Source organism: Ovis aries, chromosome 1 (assembly GCF_016772045.2).
Source record: "Ovis aries strain OAR_USU_Benz2616 breed Rambouillet chromosome 1, ARS-UI_Ramb_v3.0, whole genome shotgun sequence".
Taxonomy (NCBI): domain Eukaryota; kingdom Metazoa; phylum Chordata; class Mammalia; order Artiodactyla; family Bovidae; genus Ovis; species Ovis aries.
This window is the reverse complement of record NC_056054.1, coordinates 26,254,940-26,274,178: the sequence shown is the minus strand read 5'-3', so window position 1 is coordinate 26,274,178 and position 19,239 is coordinate 26,254,940. Positions and strand designations below refer to the sequence as shown.

The following is a 19,239-nucleotide window of genomic DNA, read 5'->3' as shown; positions in this document are numbered from 1 at the left end:
CAATGAGAACCTTGCCAAAAATTGTCAAAATCAACTTTTTCAGAACTCTGGAAATAAGCAAACGCTTGCAACAATCCAAGGAGTTTATTCAAGCAAGTGACTAAATCTTAATAAGAACAGTTTGCTTTGTGACATTTTAATTTGCCCTGTTTCCATTCCCCTCTACCCAACTCTACAGTCTTGAAAACAAAGAGGTCCCACAGTCTTAGTGAAAACAGCGATCTAGCAGCCACTGAAAGGGGCTGGATGGATTTAGAGATCTTTAAAAACATCGTTCTGGAGAATCTTCATTATTTGACCTGTCTAGCAGTTCCCTGGGAACCACCATTCATGAACTTTTATGATTTGGCCTGACTGGGAGCTCACATATTTGCAAAAATCTTTTTCTCTGGAGACATGTGTTTCCAGAGACATGCATTTAGATGGCAATAGTTTAACTTTGTGACCATCTGAGGCAGTGGATAAAAGTTGGCGCAAACAAAGCTTAAAAGGAAAAACTGCAAAATAAGATATCTTAAGGGGTTTTGAAAAGCTCCAGGACATTCCTGGGAATTTTGAAGGTCGCATATGTGCATAAAGCTGTGTCATGTCCAGGGCTGTAGGTATGCTCAAGAAAGACTTAAGGCCTTACACTCTTGTCATGGCTGATCTTGAGTCTCTGTGCAAGCAGGATGTGATAGCTAATGTAGAGTTGTAAACTGCCTGACTGTATGTTGAAAGCATCCCCCAATATGCATAGAGAACCCCTTGGCAAGGCATTTAAGGAAATCTCTCTGCAGCCAGAGGTTATCGCTAAGCCAACCAAGCCGTCAAAGAATACAGACTTCACAGGATTAGTTTAAGGTAAGTGTGAGTTGCTCAGTCATGTCTGACTCTTTGCAACCCCGTGGTCAGGCTCCTCTGTCCATGGAATTCTCCAGACAAGAATACTGAAGTGTGTAGCCATTCCCTTCACCAGGGCATCTTCTTAAACCAGGGATTGAACCCAGGTCTCACTCATTGTGGACAGTTTCTTCACTGTCTGAGCCACTAGGGAAATCAGAAGGGCACTAAATATGTAAATAGTAACAACAAGAAACAGCAATAACAACAAACCCGGAGGAGGGAGGAGAGGCTTGATTTACATAGTTGCCACGTTATATTACTAAAAATTTTTTTTCAACATAATTATGAGGGATGCAGAAAAGTATGACTGATAATGGGAAAACAGTAGTCAATAGATACTGTTTCTAAGAAAGTCTAGATTCTGGAGTTAACCGGACAGAAACTTTAGATCACCTATTTTAATTATGTTCAAGGAAATAAAGAAAACTATGTCTAAGAACTACAGGAGAACACAAGAATGATGTCTTTCTAAATAGAAAACATCAGTAAAGAGATACAAATTATTTTTTTCCCAGATAAATAGTTGCTTTATTTTTACTTTTTTTTTTAAATTGGAGTACCATTGCTGTACAATTCTGTGTTAGTTTCTGCTGTATAACAGAGTGAGTCAGTTATGTGTATACATACATCCCATCCCTCTTGAACCTTCCTTCTAACACCCCTCAACAGATACAAATTATTAAAAGAACCAAATAGAAATTCTAGAGTTGAAAAGTACAACTTGAAAAATTAACTAGAAGAGCTTAACAGAAGATTTGAGCTAGCTGAGGAAAGAATGAACAAACTAGAAGAAAGATTAATTGGGATTTTCCAGTCTGAGGAACAGAAATAAAGAAAAGGGATGAAGAAAAATAAAACAGAGCCTCAGAGATCTACAAGATACCATCAAGCATACTAGCATGTGTTTTATAGGAGTTCCAAAAGGAAATGAGAAAAACATAGAAAGTATTCTTGAAGACATATTAGCCAAACTCTTTCAAAACTGGTAAAAGACAAACATCTACACATTCAAGCAACTCAACAGATTTCCAGAAGAATAAACACAGTGATATTCACAACAATGACTTTCACATTAAGACATGTTATAATCAAGCTGTTAAAAGCTAAAGGTAAAAAGAATATTGAAAGTAGCAAGAGAGGAGCAGCTTTTTTCATAAAAGTTAATCTCAATAGGGTAAACAGGTGCTTCAGGAAATCATGGAAGCAAGAAGACAATGGTATGATACATTCAAAGTACTGAAAGAATGCAAACCAAGTATTTTTTATCCAGCAAAAATATCCTTCTAAATGGAGAAATTAAGACATTCTCAGCTAAATTAAAATTGTCATTAGCAGATCTTCTCTCTATGACATAGATGGATGGAGTCCTTCAGACAAATGAAAGGACACTCAATTCCACATGAAGAAATAAAGCACACTTATAAAGATAACTTATACTATATAATTTATACTGTCTTTGTTTACCTATATAAATATAAAAGATATAGTTTTTGTAATTTTTTCCTATCGGATTTAAAAGATAGCTGTATAAAGCAAAAATTATAAATGTGTTGATGGGCATATAATGCATAATGGTATCTGTATGGCAATAATAGCACAAAAAAGAGAACAGGTATATAGAAGTGAAGCTTTCATGTAATACTGAAGTTGGTATTAATTCAAAATGGATTGTTATAAGTTATTAGTTAGGAAAATAACTCAAAAATACAGTAAAAGAAATGGCAAGGCAATTTGAATGGTACTCTAGAAAATACTTATTTTAACAAAAAAGTCAGCAGTTGAGGAATAGAGGGGAAAAAAGGCATAGGACTTGCAGTAGATAGCAAAGACAGATATACATCCTGTCTTATCAATAATTAAATATAAATGGATTAAGCATTTCAAGTAAAAGATAAGACATTGGCAGACTGGGTAAAGAAACGTGTTCAGTTCAATCGCTCAGACATGTCCGACTCTTTGCGACCCCATGAATTGCGGCACGCCAGGCCTCCCTGTCCATCACCAACTGCCGGAACTCACTCAAACTCATGTCCATCAAGTTGGTGATGCCATCCAGCCATCTCATCCTCTGTCATCCCCTTTTCCTCCTGCCCCCAATCCCTCCCAGCATCAGAGTCTTTTCCAATGAGTCAACTCTTCGCTTGAGGTGGTCAAAGTACTGGAGTTTCAGCTTTAGCATCATTCCTTCCAAAGAAATCCCAGGGCTGATCTCCTTTAGGATGGACTGGTTGGATCTCCTTGCAGTCCAAGGGACTCTCAAGAGTCTTCTCCAACACCACAGTTCAAAAGCATCAATTCTTCAGTGCTCAGCTTTCTTCACAGTCCAACTCTCACATCCATACATGACCACTGGAAAAACCATAGCCTTGACTAGATGGACCTTAGGCGGCAAAGTAATGTCTCTGCTTTTGAATATGCTATCTAGGTTGGTCATAACTTTCCTTCCAAGGAGTAAGTGTCTTTTAATTTCATGGCTGCAGTCACCATCTGCAGTGATTTTGGAGCCGAGAAAAATAAAGTCTGACACTGTTTCCACTGTTTCCCGTCTATTTCCCATGAAGTGATGGGACCAAATGCCATGATCTTCGTTTTCTGCATGTTGAGCTTTAAGCCAACTTTTTTCACTCTCTTCTTTCACTTTCATCAAGAGGCTTTTTAGTTCCTCTTCACTTTCTGCCATAAGGGTGGTGTTATCTGCATATCTGAGGTTATTGATATTTCTCCCGGCAAAATTAATTCCAGCTTGTGTTTCTTCCAGTCCAGCATTTCTCATGATGTACTCTGCATATAAGTTAAATAAGCAGGGTGACAATATACAGCCTTGACGTACTCCTTTTCCTATTTGGAACCAGTCTGTTGTTCCATGTCCAGTTCTAACTGTTGCTTCCTGACCTGCATATAGGTTTCTCAAGAGGCAGGTCATATATATTAGGTCATAAATAAACTTATTTCCAATATATTTGAAAGAATGAGACTATACAGAGTATGTTCTCTAGGTGTAATGGAATGGAATCAGTAATCAGTAACAAGGAAATTTAGGAAATTTCATGGATCTGTGGAAATTTAACAGCCTACTCTTAAATAATCAATGGATCAAAAAAAATTACAAGGGAAATTAAAAAATACTTAGACACTAGTGAAAATGGAAACAACATAGAAAAAACTATGAGATGCATCAAAACCAGTGCTCAGAGGGAAATTTATCGCTGTAAACCCGTCCATGGCTTCCCTGGTGGCTCAGACAGTAAAGCATCTGCCTGTAATGCAGGAGACCCAGGTTCGATCCCTGGGTCAGGAAGATCGAACCCCTCCATTAAAAAAGTAAGATCTCAAGTGAACCTATACTTACATCTTAATTAGCAAGGCAAAGAAGAGCAATCTAAACCCAGGTAAACAGAAGGAAGGACATAATAAACATTTGAGTGATAATAAATAGGGAATAGAAAAACAATAGAAAATAAACAAAATCAGAATTTGGTTATTTGAAAAGGTGAACAAAATTGACAAACCTTCAGCTAAATTGACCAAGAAAAAGAAATGAAAGAGTGGACATTAGTGTGGTATTAACCAAAATTAAAAAATTATAATAGCATTGTGAACTATTGTATGCCAACAAGTAGGTAGCCAAGATGAAATGGACAAATTTGTAGAAATACACAAAACAATTGAAACTGACTCAACACAGAAAATCTGAATAGACATATAATGAGAGATTGGATTAGTAATCAAGAACTTACCAAAAGAAGAGTATAGACCAATATGACTTTACTGGTGAATTCTACCAAACATTTAAAGGATTAAAACTAACGCTTCATAAACTCTTCCAAAATACAGAAGAGGGACACTTCTAAGTCATTCTGTGAAGCCAGTATTACTCTGACATTAAAACTAGACAATGATTGTACAAGAAAACTACACACCAGTAGTAGAATGTGTGTATTTGTGTTAGTTGCTTAGTTGTGTCCGACTCTTTGCAACCCCCATAGACCATAGTCCACCAGGCCCCTCTGTTCATGGGATTCTCCAGGAAAGAACACTGGAGTGGGTTGCCATTTCCTTCTCCAAAAGGAGCTATAGAAAGAAAGAAAGTGAAGTCACTCAGTCGTGTCCGACTCTTTGCGACCCCATGGACTGTAGCATACCAGGCTCCTCCATCCATGGAATTTTCCAGGCAAGAGTACTGGAGTGGGTTGCCATTTCCTTCTCCAAATAGTAGAATATAGATGCAAAAATCTTCAACAAAATACTACAAAACTGTATCAGCAACATATAAAAAGGATTATGCACCATTCAGGTGGGATTTATCCCAGGACTGCAGGGGTAGTTCATCATACAAAAACCAATTGACATAATATACCAAATTAATAGAAGGACAAACACATTTCAAAAATTATCTCAGTATAAACAGAAAAGGCGTTTAATTGAATTCAGCACCTTTTCATGATAAAACATGTAATAAACCATGAATAAAAGGGAACTTCCTCAACTTCATAAAGAGTATCTATGAATAACCCACAACTAACATCATTTTTAATGGTGGAAGATTGAAAAGATTTCCCTGAGTAGGATCAAGACATCAGCTCTCTCCACCTCTATTTGACATTGTAGTGGAGGTTTTAGCTAGAACAATTAGACACAAAAAAGAAGGCTTGCAGATTGGGAAAATAGTAAAACTACTTGTAGACGTCATCATCTTAAATGAATGATTCTCATTATTTATGGAGAATTTATCTACTCACTAAAGGTTTTTGTAGCTCCAAGATGAATACTTGTGATGCTTTTGCAGTCATTCATGGACATATGGGGAGAAAAAAGGGAAAATTATGAAAAATTTGAGTTGCTTGACCTACACGTTCTCAGCTGAGGTTGAACAAGGCAACAGTCTGCCTTTTTATTTCAGCTTTCATACAGAAGTGACCAGAGGATAGGGAACAGAATAACAGTAAAAGAAGCTCCGGCTCTGAACCAGTTTTATGGAGTTTTGAGTCCCAACTCTGGTACCCGTTGCGAAAGTGGCCTTAGGCAAAGTCCTTAATGCTCCTGAATCTCATTCTCTTTTTTGTGAAATAAAAGAGAATCAGCTAGAATTAGATACCTTTAGGATTTAAGGTCATAATCTGTGTGTGAGTGTGTGTGTGTTTATGTATGTATTACTCCTAGAGAGTCACTCAGTACTTGCTTATTCAGCAGACTTGACAACTTTAAAAACCAACTACTGCAAATAGCAAGAACTTACTATATGTGAATAACCCTACAAATTCTACAGATGAACTGTTAGAGCTAATATCAAGTTAACAGGGTTGCAGAATCAAGATCATTGTACAAAAATCAACTATTTTTACACACTAGCAATGAAAAATTCAAAAATGAAATTAAGAGAAAATTCCTTGTACAGTAGTATTAAAAAAAATAAGATACTTAGGAATAAATTTAACAAGAGAGTTGCAAGAGCTGGAAAGACATCCCATGTTCACAGATTACAAGACTTAAGATGGCAGTACATCCCAAATTTGTCTATAGATTCAACTTAGTCCATATCAAAATTTCACCTGTCTTTTTTGAAGAAATTGATGAGTTGGTTCTGAAATTCACATAGAAAGGAATTGACCAAGAATAGCCAAAATTAATCCTGAAAAGAACAAAGTTAAAGGACTCACATTCTCAGTTTCAAAACTTACCCAAAGCTGCATGGTACTGACATAAGAATAGACACATAGGAGAACTTCCCTGGTGGTCCAGTGGCTAAGACTTCATGCTCCCAATGCCTGGGTTCAACGCCTGGTTAGGGAACTAGATCCCACATGCAACAACTAAGACCCAGCACAGCCAAATAAATTAAAAAAAAAAAAAAAGAATAGACATACAGATCAATGGGATAGAGTTGGGGCTCCAGAAATAAACCATTACACTTATGGTTAGTTGCAAGGGTGCCACATCAATTCAGTGGGAAAAAATGTTTTTCAACACGTGATACTGTGACAGCTGGAAATGCACATAACAAAAGAATCAAGTTAGATACTTTGTTCATACCATATACATATTGAGACATATACTTAAGTGTAAGAGCAAAAGCTGTAAGACTCTAAACATAGGCTTAAATCTTTGTGATTGGACATGGTAGTAGTTCTGCAGATATGCCATGAAACACAGAAGGAACAAAGGAAAAACTGGATAAATTGAACTCCACTAAAATTAAAATTTTTTTTGCTTTAATAGGTCCTATGAAGAAAATGAAAAGACAGTTCACAGAAGGGAAGAAAATATTGAAAAATCATATATTTGTTAAGGTGCTAGTATCTATGTTCAACAATAAGACAAATAATCCAATTTTTGAATGGGCAAAGAATTTGAATAGACATTTCTCCAAGGAAGATACTCAGGTGCCCAATAAGCACATGAAAAGATGCTCAACATCTTAGTCACTAGGAAAATGAAAATCAAAACTTCAGTGAAGGTGTGCCACCTCACACTGGTCACATAGCCATCATTAAAAAGTCAACAAATAATAAATGTTGAAGAGTGTGTGGAGAAAAGGAAACCCCTTTTACACCCTTCTAGGAAATGTAAATTGGTGTATTCACTATGGAAAACTGTGGACAACATGATCCACCATCATGATCCAACAGTCCCACTCTTGGGCATACGTCTGGAAAAGACGAAAACTAGTTTGAAAGGATACATGCACCCCAGTGTTCATAGCAGCACCATTTACAATAGCCAAATGTGGAAGCAACCTATATATCCATCAGTAGATAAATAGGAAAAGAAGTGGTGTGTTTATACAATGGAGTATTACTCAGCTATAAAAAAGAATGAAATAATGCCACTTGCAACAACATGAATGGACCCTAGAGATTATCATACTAAATGAAGTAAGTCAGAAAGACAGAGACCAATATGATATCAATTATGTGTGGAATCTAAACTAGAACACAAATGAACATACTATGAAACAGAAATAGACTCAAGGACATAGAGAACAGACTTGTGGTGGCCAAGCAGGAGTAGAGGGGGAACAGTTGGGAGTTTTGGATTAGCAGATGCAAACAAGTATGTATAGGATGGATAAACAATAAGATCCTGCTTTATAGCAAGGAAATTATATTCAGTATCCTTTGATAAACCAGAGTGGAAAAGAATAGAAAAAAATATGTGTAACCGAGTCATTTTGCTATGCACAGAAATTAACACACCATTGTAAAACAGTTATGCTTCAATTAAAAAAACTTCAGTGAGATATCACTTCAAAAAGAAGGACATTAACAATTATTGGTGAATGTGTAGGTAAATTAGAACCTTCATACATTGTTGGTGGTGCAGCTGTGTTAGAAAATGTACTTAGAAAACTTCATCAAAAGTTAAAGAGTTAAAATATGACCCAGCAATTCTACTCTTAGTATACATGCTCTAGAGAACTGAAAACATACATATGTTTACATAAAAATACCTTAGTGAGTGTTTGTAGCAGCATTATATATAATAGGTCAAAAGTGGAAAAACCAAAATGTCAATCCACTGATGAATGGATAAACCAAATGTGGCATATCCATACAAAGGAATGTTACTTGGCAATAATAAGGGAATGAAGTTCTGGTATATGATACAATGTTTGAATGAATGTTGAAATAAATGTTGAAAGCATTGTGCTAAGAGAAAGAGGCCAGACACAAAAGGCCCCATATAAGGTTTGATTCCATTTACATGAAATGTCCAAAATAGGCAAATCTATAGAGACCAAAAGTGTTATAGTGCTTGCCAGGGGCTAGAGGGATGAGGGAATAGAAAATGACTGTTAATGGGTACAGAGTTTTATTTTCGGGTTAATGACTTTTCTGAAATTAGTGGTAATGTACACAATTCTGTAGTAAAATCCTTTTAATTATATACTTCTTTTTTTTTAGAACTAAAATTATATGACATTTTTATTTTAGGATGCAAAAACAAAAATGAGCAAACAAACAACCAAAAAACTTGAAATAGGCTTGTCAAATGATGTAAATTCATCCTTTCCATGGAAGCAGAAGGTAGATCAGTGCAGGGTATCCTCAGGGCCTCATACATCCTGCTTCACTGCTGCTTGCACTCTGCTGGGTTTTGATCCTTCTTTGGGTCCTAGTCTGGATCATTTTCCTCATCTCCTTCTTCTTCCCCTTCCTCATCCGCTTCTTCACCTTCTTCTTCATAATCATCATCATCATCTTCAGTAGCTTCTCCAGTAAAGTATAACACTGATCTTGGGATTATACGCTCACGTAAAAAGTGACTAACTTCAAAGTCCGCAGCGAGGATAGCGTCAGAATCATCATCCAGATCTCCACTCTCAGGAACTTCAGGAGGGGCAAAAAAATTAAAGAAAGAGTCATTAGAAACTGTTTTGGTCACAGTACGAACTGTCCCACGTCCGTTGTGTTTCTACTTCTTCTTAATCGTTTTCAAAGTGACATTCTTCCCTTTTTTCCAATCTATCTGGCACCCTGTACAACCCACAATTTCTGGTCCATCAAAAGAAAAGGGATCAGAATCATCTGGTTCTGACCTCATCCTGTATGTCTTTGTCAACACTTCATTTGTGAAATATTCATTGGGTTCAAAGTGAAATTCTAAGACAAAACTCATGGGTTGACCAGCATCTGAGAACTCCACTTTAATATCTTTCAAGTGCTTCAGAATAGGCTCATCATGTTCCTGAACCATATCACTGAGCAAGTCAACATTCTTAAAAACGGTCAGCCAAAACTCAGGAATTCCCTTGGGATCTTCTTTTTCTTCATCCTTTTTCTCATCTTCAATCTTGGCCTTTTCTTTTAGCTCCTCCGAAATTTCATCTTCCTCATCTGGTTTCCATTCACATTCTTCTTCTGTAGGTTCATAAATGGCATTAATGATCTCAAATCGCTTATCAAACAGAGGCTGTAAAGAACAGTATACTTTCTTTCAAGATCATGAACTTCCTCATAGAATTTGGCTTCTATCTGTGCACATTTAACTTGAAGGTTTTTGAGAGCATTCACTCGTCTTTTAACTACCCTAGGCAAGCTTTCAATGTATTCTGTTGGTGTTTCTACCAGACCATCAAGTCTTTCTTGAAGGGCTGCAAGAATCTGAGGATTTTGCATCATCTGAACAGTCAGCTGACACGCTTTGATTTTTGTTTCTTCACCAATTTCTTCTTCTTCTACTTCTTCAACATCATCCAAATCTTGATCAAGTTCAGACTGTTCTTTGTTGTCGATGTCTGCCATGTTGTACAAATGCCAAGTATTTTCAAAAATGGCAAATTTCGTTTTCCAGCTCAGCTCTCCGGTGGCGAGCGCGGGGAGCCGAGCGGCCCGAGGTGCACAGGCAGTGACTCAGGGCGGTGGCGGGAGGAGCAGGAGGCAGCGCCGCGAGCAGATGGCACTAAAAAAGCTAATTATATACTTTTAAAGGGATATTTTGTGGTATGTGAATTATTTCTCAATAGAAACAGCAAACAGACTTTCAAGAAAGCTAAATGTTGGTTTGAAAAAACTAACAATATAGATAAACCTTTCATGAGACTGGTCAAAGGGAAAAAGTATGTGACAATATCAGGAATAAAAAGGAATATGATATATTGGCTGATATTGAAAATATAATATTTTGAAAACGTTATGCAATAAATGAAAAAGCTAGAGGGCATTCACAAATTCGTAGTAATATTATTTATAAAACCCACATAAGAGAAATTATAATTTAAAAGTTTGCATATTCATAATCATTAAAGAAATCAATCAGTAATGAAAGGTCTTCTCAGAAATAAACTTGTTTTCTTTAGAGTCTTACAAAAAAATGGAAGAAAGAAATAATTCCTCCCTCATTTAAAAAATAGCATGACCTTGACCTTGATATAAGAAAGTATAATATAAGAAAAAATATAGAGCAAATTCACAAACAGGCTGATATAGCAGTACTGAGTTGGATTCATCCTGGAAATACAGGGTAGGGTTGACAAAATCAGTGCTGTTCATCTCATTGCCAGATTGAAGGAGAAAAAAACCATAATTCGGTGTATGTAGAGAAAAATTACATGATGAAATTGAGTATCTGTTAATGAAGATGCTGTTGGCAAGTGGAGTATAAGGTAGCTTTCTCAGTGTGATATTTGATATTTTAAATAAAACCTTATATTTAGTAGTGAAACTTTGAAAGATTTCAAGCTGGGATCAAGAACAAGGCAGATGCAGTTTATGATCACTTCTATTCATCATTCTATTAGGGAAGAAAAAATAAGCAAAATAAGCTACTGTCATAGCATATGATACGATTATGAACAGAAAATCTAAAATATACAGATAAAAATGACTAACAACAGAATTCAGTAAGATAGCTGGATATGCAAAAGTTTAAAATTACAAAAATAATGTTTAACATATAAAAGTATAATTTCTGTGTCTCTGCAGCAGTTAGAAATTGAAATTTAAAAACAAGTTTATAAAAGCTACATAAATAATCAGACATCCAAGAATCATTCCCCATAACCAACCAGGGACCTATTGTATATAACACATGGAACTCAGGTCAGTGTTATGTAGAAGCCTGGAAAGGAGGGGTGTTTAAGGGAGAATGGATACATGTGTATATATGGCTGAGTCCCTTGCACAGTTCATCTGAAACTACTGCAACATTGTTAATCAGCTATACCCCAATACAAAATAAAAAGTTTAAAGTTTGGGAGAAAAAAGGAATCATCCCCCAAATTATATATAAGACTTCTTCATGGAGGATATATTAAAATCTTATTTAAATATTAAATAAAAGACCTAAATAAATTGAGAAAAATACTATTTATGGATTTTAAGCCCTTTAAAAAACGTTTTCTTTTGTTTTTGGCTACTTTGCTATAAGCATAGAGGATCCTAGCTCCCCAGCCAGGGATCGAACCCCTGCACCTGCATTGAAAGTGCGGAGTCCTAACCACTGGACCACCAGGGGATACCCCAAAATCTTTCTCTCGTTTTTTTCAGTGACATTAGTTCTTCCTATTTAATGTACAGATTCAGTGATATCACAACCATAATCTTAGAAGATTTATTTAGTCTTAAATAGACAATCTAAGATTTATAAAGAAATACAGAGGGCTAAGTATAGCTGGGTTACTTTTGAATTGGAAAAATACAAGGTCATAGAACTTGACCTACTAGATATTAAGATTTGTTTTGTAATTAGCACATTGTGGTGTTAGCAGAAGGCTAGACAAAGAGACGGTGGAACAGAATGTTTCTTGGAATGTAAATAGACCAACACATATGTGGACACTTGATTTTTGATAGGAACATTATGAAGCAGTGGTCAAGGGCTTTTTAAAAAATTGATACCAAGACAGTATAATGGCAAAAACAAAATTGACTCCCTGTTCCACAACATACACAAAAAAATCAATTCTATGTGGATTATAGACCAAAAAGTGAAAAGTGCCATTAAAAGTTTTATGGAAAAGTGTGACTTTAACCTTAGATAAGGATTATCAAACAAGATGGAAAAACAAAAAGGAGAGATGATAGTACATTGCGTTCATGTAAAGGTAACATAAAGAGAGTGAAAAAAGCAAATATAAAGTGGAAGAATATATTTGTAACACATGTAACTAAAAAGGACTTATATTTAGAATAACTACCATTGAGTTTTAATTATTAGATTACAATGTTTACATATGATTATATATGCTATTACATATTATATAAGTGAAGTGAAGTCACTCAGTTGTGTCCGACTCTTTGCGACCCCATGAACTGTAGCCTACCAGGATCCATGGGATTTTCCAGGCAAGAGTACTGGAGTGGGTAGCCATTTCCTTCTCCAGGGGATCTTCCCGACCCAGGGATCGAACCCAGGTCTCCTGCATTGTAGGCAGACGTTTTACCGTCTGAGCCACAATGGGTAATTAAATATATAAATCAATAAGATGTTAAATCAATCAATGTTAAATCAATAAGAAAAGTACAACCCAATAGAAAAAGCCCTTAAACAGGCATATTATAAAAGAAGAAATTAAAATTATTACTAAAATTATAAAATGTTCTATCAGGAAAATGTAAATTCAAATCATTTTGAAATTTAACTATCCTTCTAAAAGTTACAGAGAATTTTAACGTCGGATAATACCAAGTGAGGGTGACGTTGTAGAGGATTGGAGGAATGCTCTGATGCAAGAGTAAACTGGCACAATAACTTTTGGAAAGGTTTGATATTAACCTGGTGATGTAGAACATATGATGCATATGCTATTACCTAGGAGTTCTTTCTTAGACAGATATTTCGACAAACTTGTGCACATGTGCTGTGGTATATACTTATAAGAATGTTTTTGATAGCATTGTTTGTAATGGTTCAGATCCGGAACCAGCACAAATTGTCCATCAGCAGTAGAATGGATGAGTAAATTCATGCAGTGAAATATTCTACTGCAGTGAAAATAAATCAGCCACAGTCACATGTAACATTGTGAATGACCATTAAAAGTGTTGAGTTAAATAAATCATGTAAAGGGTATATAAACTGTATATCCATTTATATGAAATTCAAAAATGAAACTGTATTGTCTAGAACATGCATTCTTGGCAGGGTTTATATTGTTTCTTTTGGTAGCAGAAATTGGTTCTTGGAGGTAAAAAAATGTTTGATGTTATAATGGTTTGTGGTCCTCCAAAGCTTAACCCTACCTGCAAAATCTTCATTTAGTATTGATTTCTTTCTCAGTTTTCTCAAGTATCACATGAGCACCATTTACACTGACATTGAGTTCATGGAAGAGATGCAGAGTGTATGCAAGGTCTAGGCTACAAAATTGTGGTGATAAATGATTGGAGGACTTTCAAATGATTGTTTGATCTTGAAATCATCACTAGAGGTAGTCTGTGTGTGTCAGTTGGTTGTCATTAGCTGCCTTGTGGATGTTGTTTATGTTTGACCCTCTCTCTTTTGTGTGTGACTTTGATTTTTAGAATTAAATATAATATTCTGTTTTATTATTTAATTCAATAAAAATTATTTAGCCCATCATTAGTTATAACAAGTACTGAAAAGAAAAAATGTCTAATATTTTAACGAGTACTAGTAGCTAATTAAGTTAAAAGTTTCTTCTCAGAGCAAGCAGAAGTTCAAAGTTTATTAAATATTGTAGGAAATTAACTTTTTAATGTCTTGATGGAAAATAAATATTAATTAAAAAAACTTGATTGTATTGCTGTTATTATTTAAATGGGTATTTTGCATATATAATTTGATGTACCACAACCTACATAAGGAATATATTATGTTAAAGTTTATATATACAGTTATACGATTAAGTGAAATAGTAATAACCTTTAATATTTTAACTTAAAAAGTTAAAAAAGAGTAATCCTCAGATACTTTTTACTTATGAAATCAGGTACACATACAGTATGTAAACAGGCTTTATATGTGTGCAGAAATTTCATAGGGTAGTGATTGGAATAAGATTTCTAAAAAGGCTCCTTAGGGTTGATAATGGGGAAAAAAAAAAATCAAGAAACACCTGTCTAGAAATACATGCATATGTGTTAAAACTACCAAGAAAAGCAGAGAAGTGATTACTGTAACATTTATGGTATTACTTCTGAGACGGGTGCTGCGTGCTTCTAGAGTTTTGACAGTGTTCTATTTCTTGAACTGAGTAGTTGCCACCTCAGTATTTGCCTTACAGTCTGTATGCTCATGTTTTATGTATTTTTCTGTAATGGGTATTATATTTCATAATAGAGAAAAAGTGGTTTTTAGACTTCAAAATCTAGAAATGCTGCATATTGTTTAGGTTTTATACGCATGATTATGAACTAAATCTCCAACTTAGTAAAGTTTCTTACTTTAAAAAAGTAGATGTTGACTGGTGAAAAGCTTTTACCAGACAGGTGTTTTTTTTTTTCTGTCTTAAGATGGGCCCAGTTTTTCATCCATCCGCTAATGATCAGAGATGCAATTGACCGAGAAGTTGAAGCTGTTGATAGTGGTAAGTGCTTTATGTCTTACTGCTTTTTCCTTCATTGATCCAGTTATTAGCACATTTATCATTCTTTATCACTCTTTATGTCATAAAGGGCTAAATTAAAATAGAAATGTCATGTTTATTACTGAAGCCATTAAATGTCTATTCAGTATAGATATGAAATAAATCAAAGGATTATGTATTTTTGATTTTTCAGCCTTTGCTTTTTTTGAGGGTTTTACCACAGTGACTGACCTCTTACCCTAATTCTTAATTCTTTAAGACTAATACTGGGTATTCAAACTTTAGAAGTTCACATACTCTTTGCATGAAGAAATATTTCCTCTGAGGCTTGGCTTTATGCACCATCCTGATATTAAAATAGCTTATTTTTTGTTACTTCTCTGTGTCAGTAACTTCTGTTACTTTGTGGGTTTAGCTTCTGTAGTTCTGAAAATAATTTTGATATGTTTATGGATGAAGAAACTAAACTCCTGAGCAGGAAACCTTTTAATTTTACTTTGATGGTCTTTCTTATCTTTGTGTTTAAAAGACTGAAGACCATAAGGAAAACTGTGTGTCTGTATAGGGTGAGGATTCATTAGAGAACTGTGCTACAGATATCCCTCAGTTACAGGGTATCAATAAATAATACCACTGCAGATTAACGCTGCTTCCTTATTTTAGCATTCAGTTCAGTTCAGTCGCTCAGTCACGTCCAACTCTTGGCGACCCTATGAATTGCAGCACGCCAGGCCTCCCTGTCCACCACCAACTCCCAGAGTTCACTCAGACTCACGTCCATCAAGTCAGTGATGCCATCCAGCCATCTCATCCTCTGTCGTCCCCTTCTCCTCCTGCCCCCAATCCCTCCCAGCATCAGAGTCTTTTCCAATGAGTCAACTCTTTGCATGAGGTGGCCAAAGTACTGGAGTTTCAGGTTTAACATCATTCCTTCCAAAGAAATCCCAGGGCTGATCTCCTTCAGAATGGACTGGTTGGATCTCCTTGCAGTCCAAGGGACTCTCAAGAGTCTTCTCCAACACCACAGTTCAAAAGCATCAATTCTTCAGCGCTCAGCTTTCTTTACAGTCCAACTCTCACATCCATACATGACCACTGGAAAAACCATAGCCTTGACTAGACGGACCTTAGTTGGCAGAGTAATGTCTCTGCTTTTGAATACGGTATCTAGGTTGGTCATAACTTTCCTTCCAAGGAGTAAGCGTCTTTTAATTTTAGCATTAGAAACATGTAATAGTACACTTGGGGGGACTTCCAATTCATATAGGTTAGGCTTGGCTTGCATGACTGAAGAGGCCAGGTCTTTGTACTAATTCTTCCTTTTGTAACATTTTCCCTTTGGTTTGATTGTGTATCTATTTCTGATAATCATTTACTGCCTTCACTAGTGGAGAAGGCAGTGACACCCCACTCCAGTATTCTTGCCTGGAAAATTCCATGGATGGAGGAGCCTGGTGGGCTGCAGTCCATGGGGTCGCTAAGAGTCGGACATGACTGAGCAACTTCACTTTCACTTTTCACTTTCATGCATTGGAGAAGGACATGGCCGCCCACTCCAGTGTCCTTGCCTAGAGAATCCCAGGGATTGGGGAGCCTGGTGGGCTGCTGTCTATGGGATCACACAGAGTCGGACATGACTGAAGCAATTTAGCAGCAGCAGCAGCCTTCACTAGGCAAAATAAACTGCAGATGACTGGAAAGAACTATTTGTTTTCAAGTCAGCAAACTGTGTTTTACTTATAGAAATGTCACTAATTGTGGCCCTCAATTTATTAGTAAAAGAGGGTAGAATGGAGTTAGAGTCCTCCTAGTTCTAGTCACTTCTTGTAATCAAAGATTCATTTTCTTCATTTTTGTTGTTTACTTACCCACAACTTTTTTCATAGGCCCGGATAACTTTGTTGAATGTATGAAAACTAAAATAAATAAGGAAAACTCTAAAAGCTTTCCCTGCTTTTGGGAACCTAGGAACTATATTCTGTGTCTTTAATTCTTTCAAGTGTGTTTTTATTTGTATAGTTTCAAGAGTGGGTTGAAATTGCCATTTAAAAGGTTATACCCTGATGGTCCAGTGATCGGACTCAGAAATTGTTCTGCCAGAGCCTGGGCTCAATCTTTGGTTGGCAGACTAAGTTTGCTAGCTGTGTGGTGCGGCCCCCCAAAAAAGATTAAACATGTAATTTAATTTTATAAGTTTAATTCAGAATATATTTTATTATATTTTGAATATGTGATATATGATATGAACTCACACAATAAGTAGTTTTGGTTTAAAATGAACTTAGGCTAAAGGCTCTGTTTTTTTTTGTTTTTGGTAATAGGAGACCTAGGTTTCAATTTGTAATCCAATACAAATAGCTAGGTATATATCATTAGTTACTTAACCTTCTAAGTATAAAGGATTTACTTGAGATTACGGAGATGAAAGGGGCTTTCCCAGTGGCTCAGCGATAAAGAGCCCACCTGCAGTGCAAAAGATGTGGGTTCGATCCATGGGTTGGCATGATACTCTGGAGGAGCGCATGGCAACCCACTCCAGTATTTTTGCCTGGAGAATCCCATGGACAGAGAACCCTGGCGGGCCGTGTCCATGGGGTCACAGAGAGTCAGACACAACTGAAGTGACTGAGCATGCCATGTATGCAAGGAGATGGGAGAGGTCTTAAATTTTGGTGTAACAAACTAGTATTCATTAAGTAGTTGTTTTTTAGCATATTGTTTATGATATATTATTCTCGCATTTGTATTTATAACACATCAGAAAATTTAAGATGAGCGAAGTTTAGGTTCTGTGAACATTGAACATACGAACATTTGGGGACTCAGTATTTACACATTGGTAGATATTGATATTTTTTATCAACACAGCATAAATTTATCTTGGCTAAAGCCACAAAACATTTATAATTGAATAGTGTCACATGTTAACACATATGTATGCAGGCCATTAAGAGTTAACAGCTCTAGGCCAGGTCTAAGTCAGTATTGTAGTCAGGCATCTTAGCCTTTCTTTTTCCAGAATCAGTATCTACAAATAATGAGGTCTATTAAGCACTTTTGAAAGCTTCACAGTTGAATGTTATTTTCTTTCATTCAGATGTAATAATCTTTATTTTATCATTCTCACCTCATTTGCATGTTTTTAGTTGCCTGCATGCTTTAATGACCCGTTCAATGTGAGAGGAGTTGAAATTCAGCTGTCATGGTAGATTCATCTTTTCATTTTCCTTTTCCTTCTCCTCCTGCTTATAGAAGAGATTCTTTTCTAGGTTTTAAATTTATCACTTGTTGTACCTTCATTACCATGCCCTGCATTGACAGTCTGTTTTTGGTCTGATCTTTCAATGGAGTGGTTATACACATAGATGTATAAGAATTTGTTTGCACAATGCGGATAGGTCTGTTCAGTGTTTTATAATTTTCTTGAATACATTTAATCACAGAAGCCACAAATGTACACAGGATAGATCTTAAAATCAGATTGACTTATTGCTAAAATAAGATTGTAGAGAAAATATTATTCTTAATGATTAGCTCTTTATTTAAATGATTATTCATACTCTACATAATCATGTGTAATTGCCTACATATTGTACCTTAGTAATTGAGATTGAGGATATGACCAAAACTTCTTTTAATATAATCAAGTGGTTGAGTGTGTTCCCTAAGTGTTCAGTATTTATACTCTATTTTTATCAGTTGTAGGGGAATTCTAAATGACTTTTTGTAGATATGTTTATATATTTACTCTGTTATAGTTTCCTTTGCTGCTGTAACAAATTACCAGAAACTCAGTGGCTTAAAATAGCATATTTATTTTCTTAAACTTTTGGAGGTCAGAAATCTAAAATATTCCCTCAGGACTGCATTTCTGTTGGCGACTCCAAGGGAGAATCTGTTTCCTTTTCTACCTTCTAGATACCACCTACTTTCCTAGACTGTGACTCCTTTCATTATCTTAAGAGCCATTGGTGTGGAATCTCCTTTGCTATCTGACCCTGCTTTTGTCTTAACATCTTCTGACCTTGATCCTCTTCAGTTCAGTTCAGTCGCTTAGTCGTGTCCGACTCTTTGCGACCCCATGAATCACAGCACGCCAGGCCTCCCTGTCCATAACCAACTCCCAGAGTTCACTCAGACTCACGTCCATCGAGTCAGTGAGGCCATCTAGCCATCTTATCCTCTGTCGTCCCCTTCTCCTCCTGCCCCCAATCCCTCCCAGCATCAGAGTCTTTTCCAATGAGTCAACTCTTCGCATGAGGTGGCCAAAGTACTGGAGTTTCAGCTTCAGCATCATTCCTTCCAAAAGAAATCCCAGGGCTGATCTCTTTTAGAATGGACTGGTTGGATCTCCTTGCAGTCCAAGG

At 36.2% G+C, this 19,239-nt stretch overlaps 1 protein-coding gene and 1 pseudogene across 2 annotated transcripts in view; one reads left to right on the top strand and one right to left on the bottom strand.

Moving 5' to 3' along the window:
* Positions 1–19,239, top strand: part of NRDC (nardilysin convertase) — a 112,037-nt gene that overhangs the window by 46,967 nt on the left and 45,831 nt on the right. For both annotated transcript variants that reach the window (XM_004001969.6, XM_004001970.6), the window contains one exon: positions 14,799–14,872. In XM_004001969.6, the coding sequence (XP_004002018.1) occupies positions 14,799–14,872 (74 nt within the window). The remainder of the gene's footprint in view (positions 1–14,798; positions 14,873–19,239) is intronic.
* On the bottom strand, positions 8,790–10,216 carry LOC105609507 (nucleosome assembly protein 1-like 1; annotated as a pseudogene).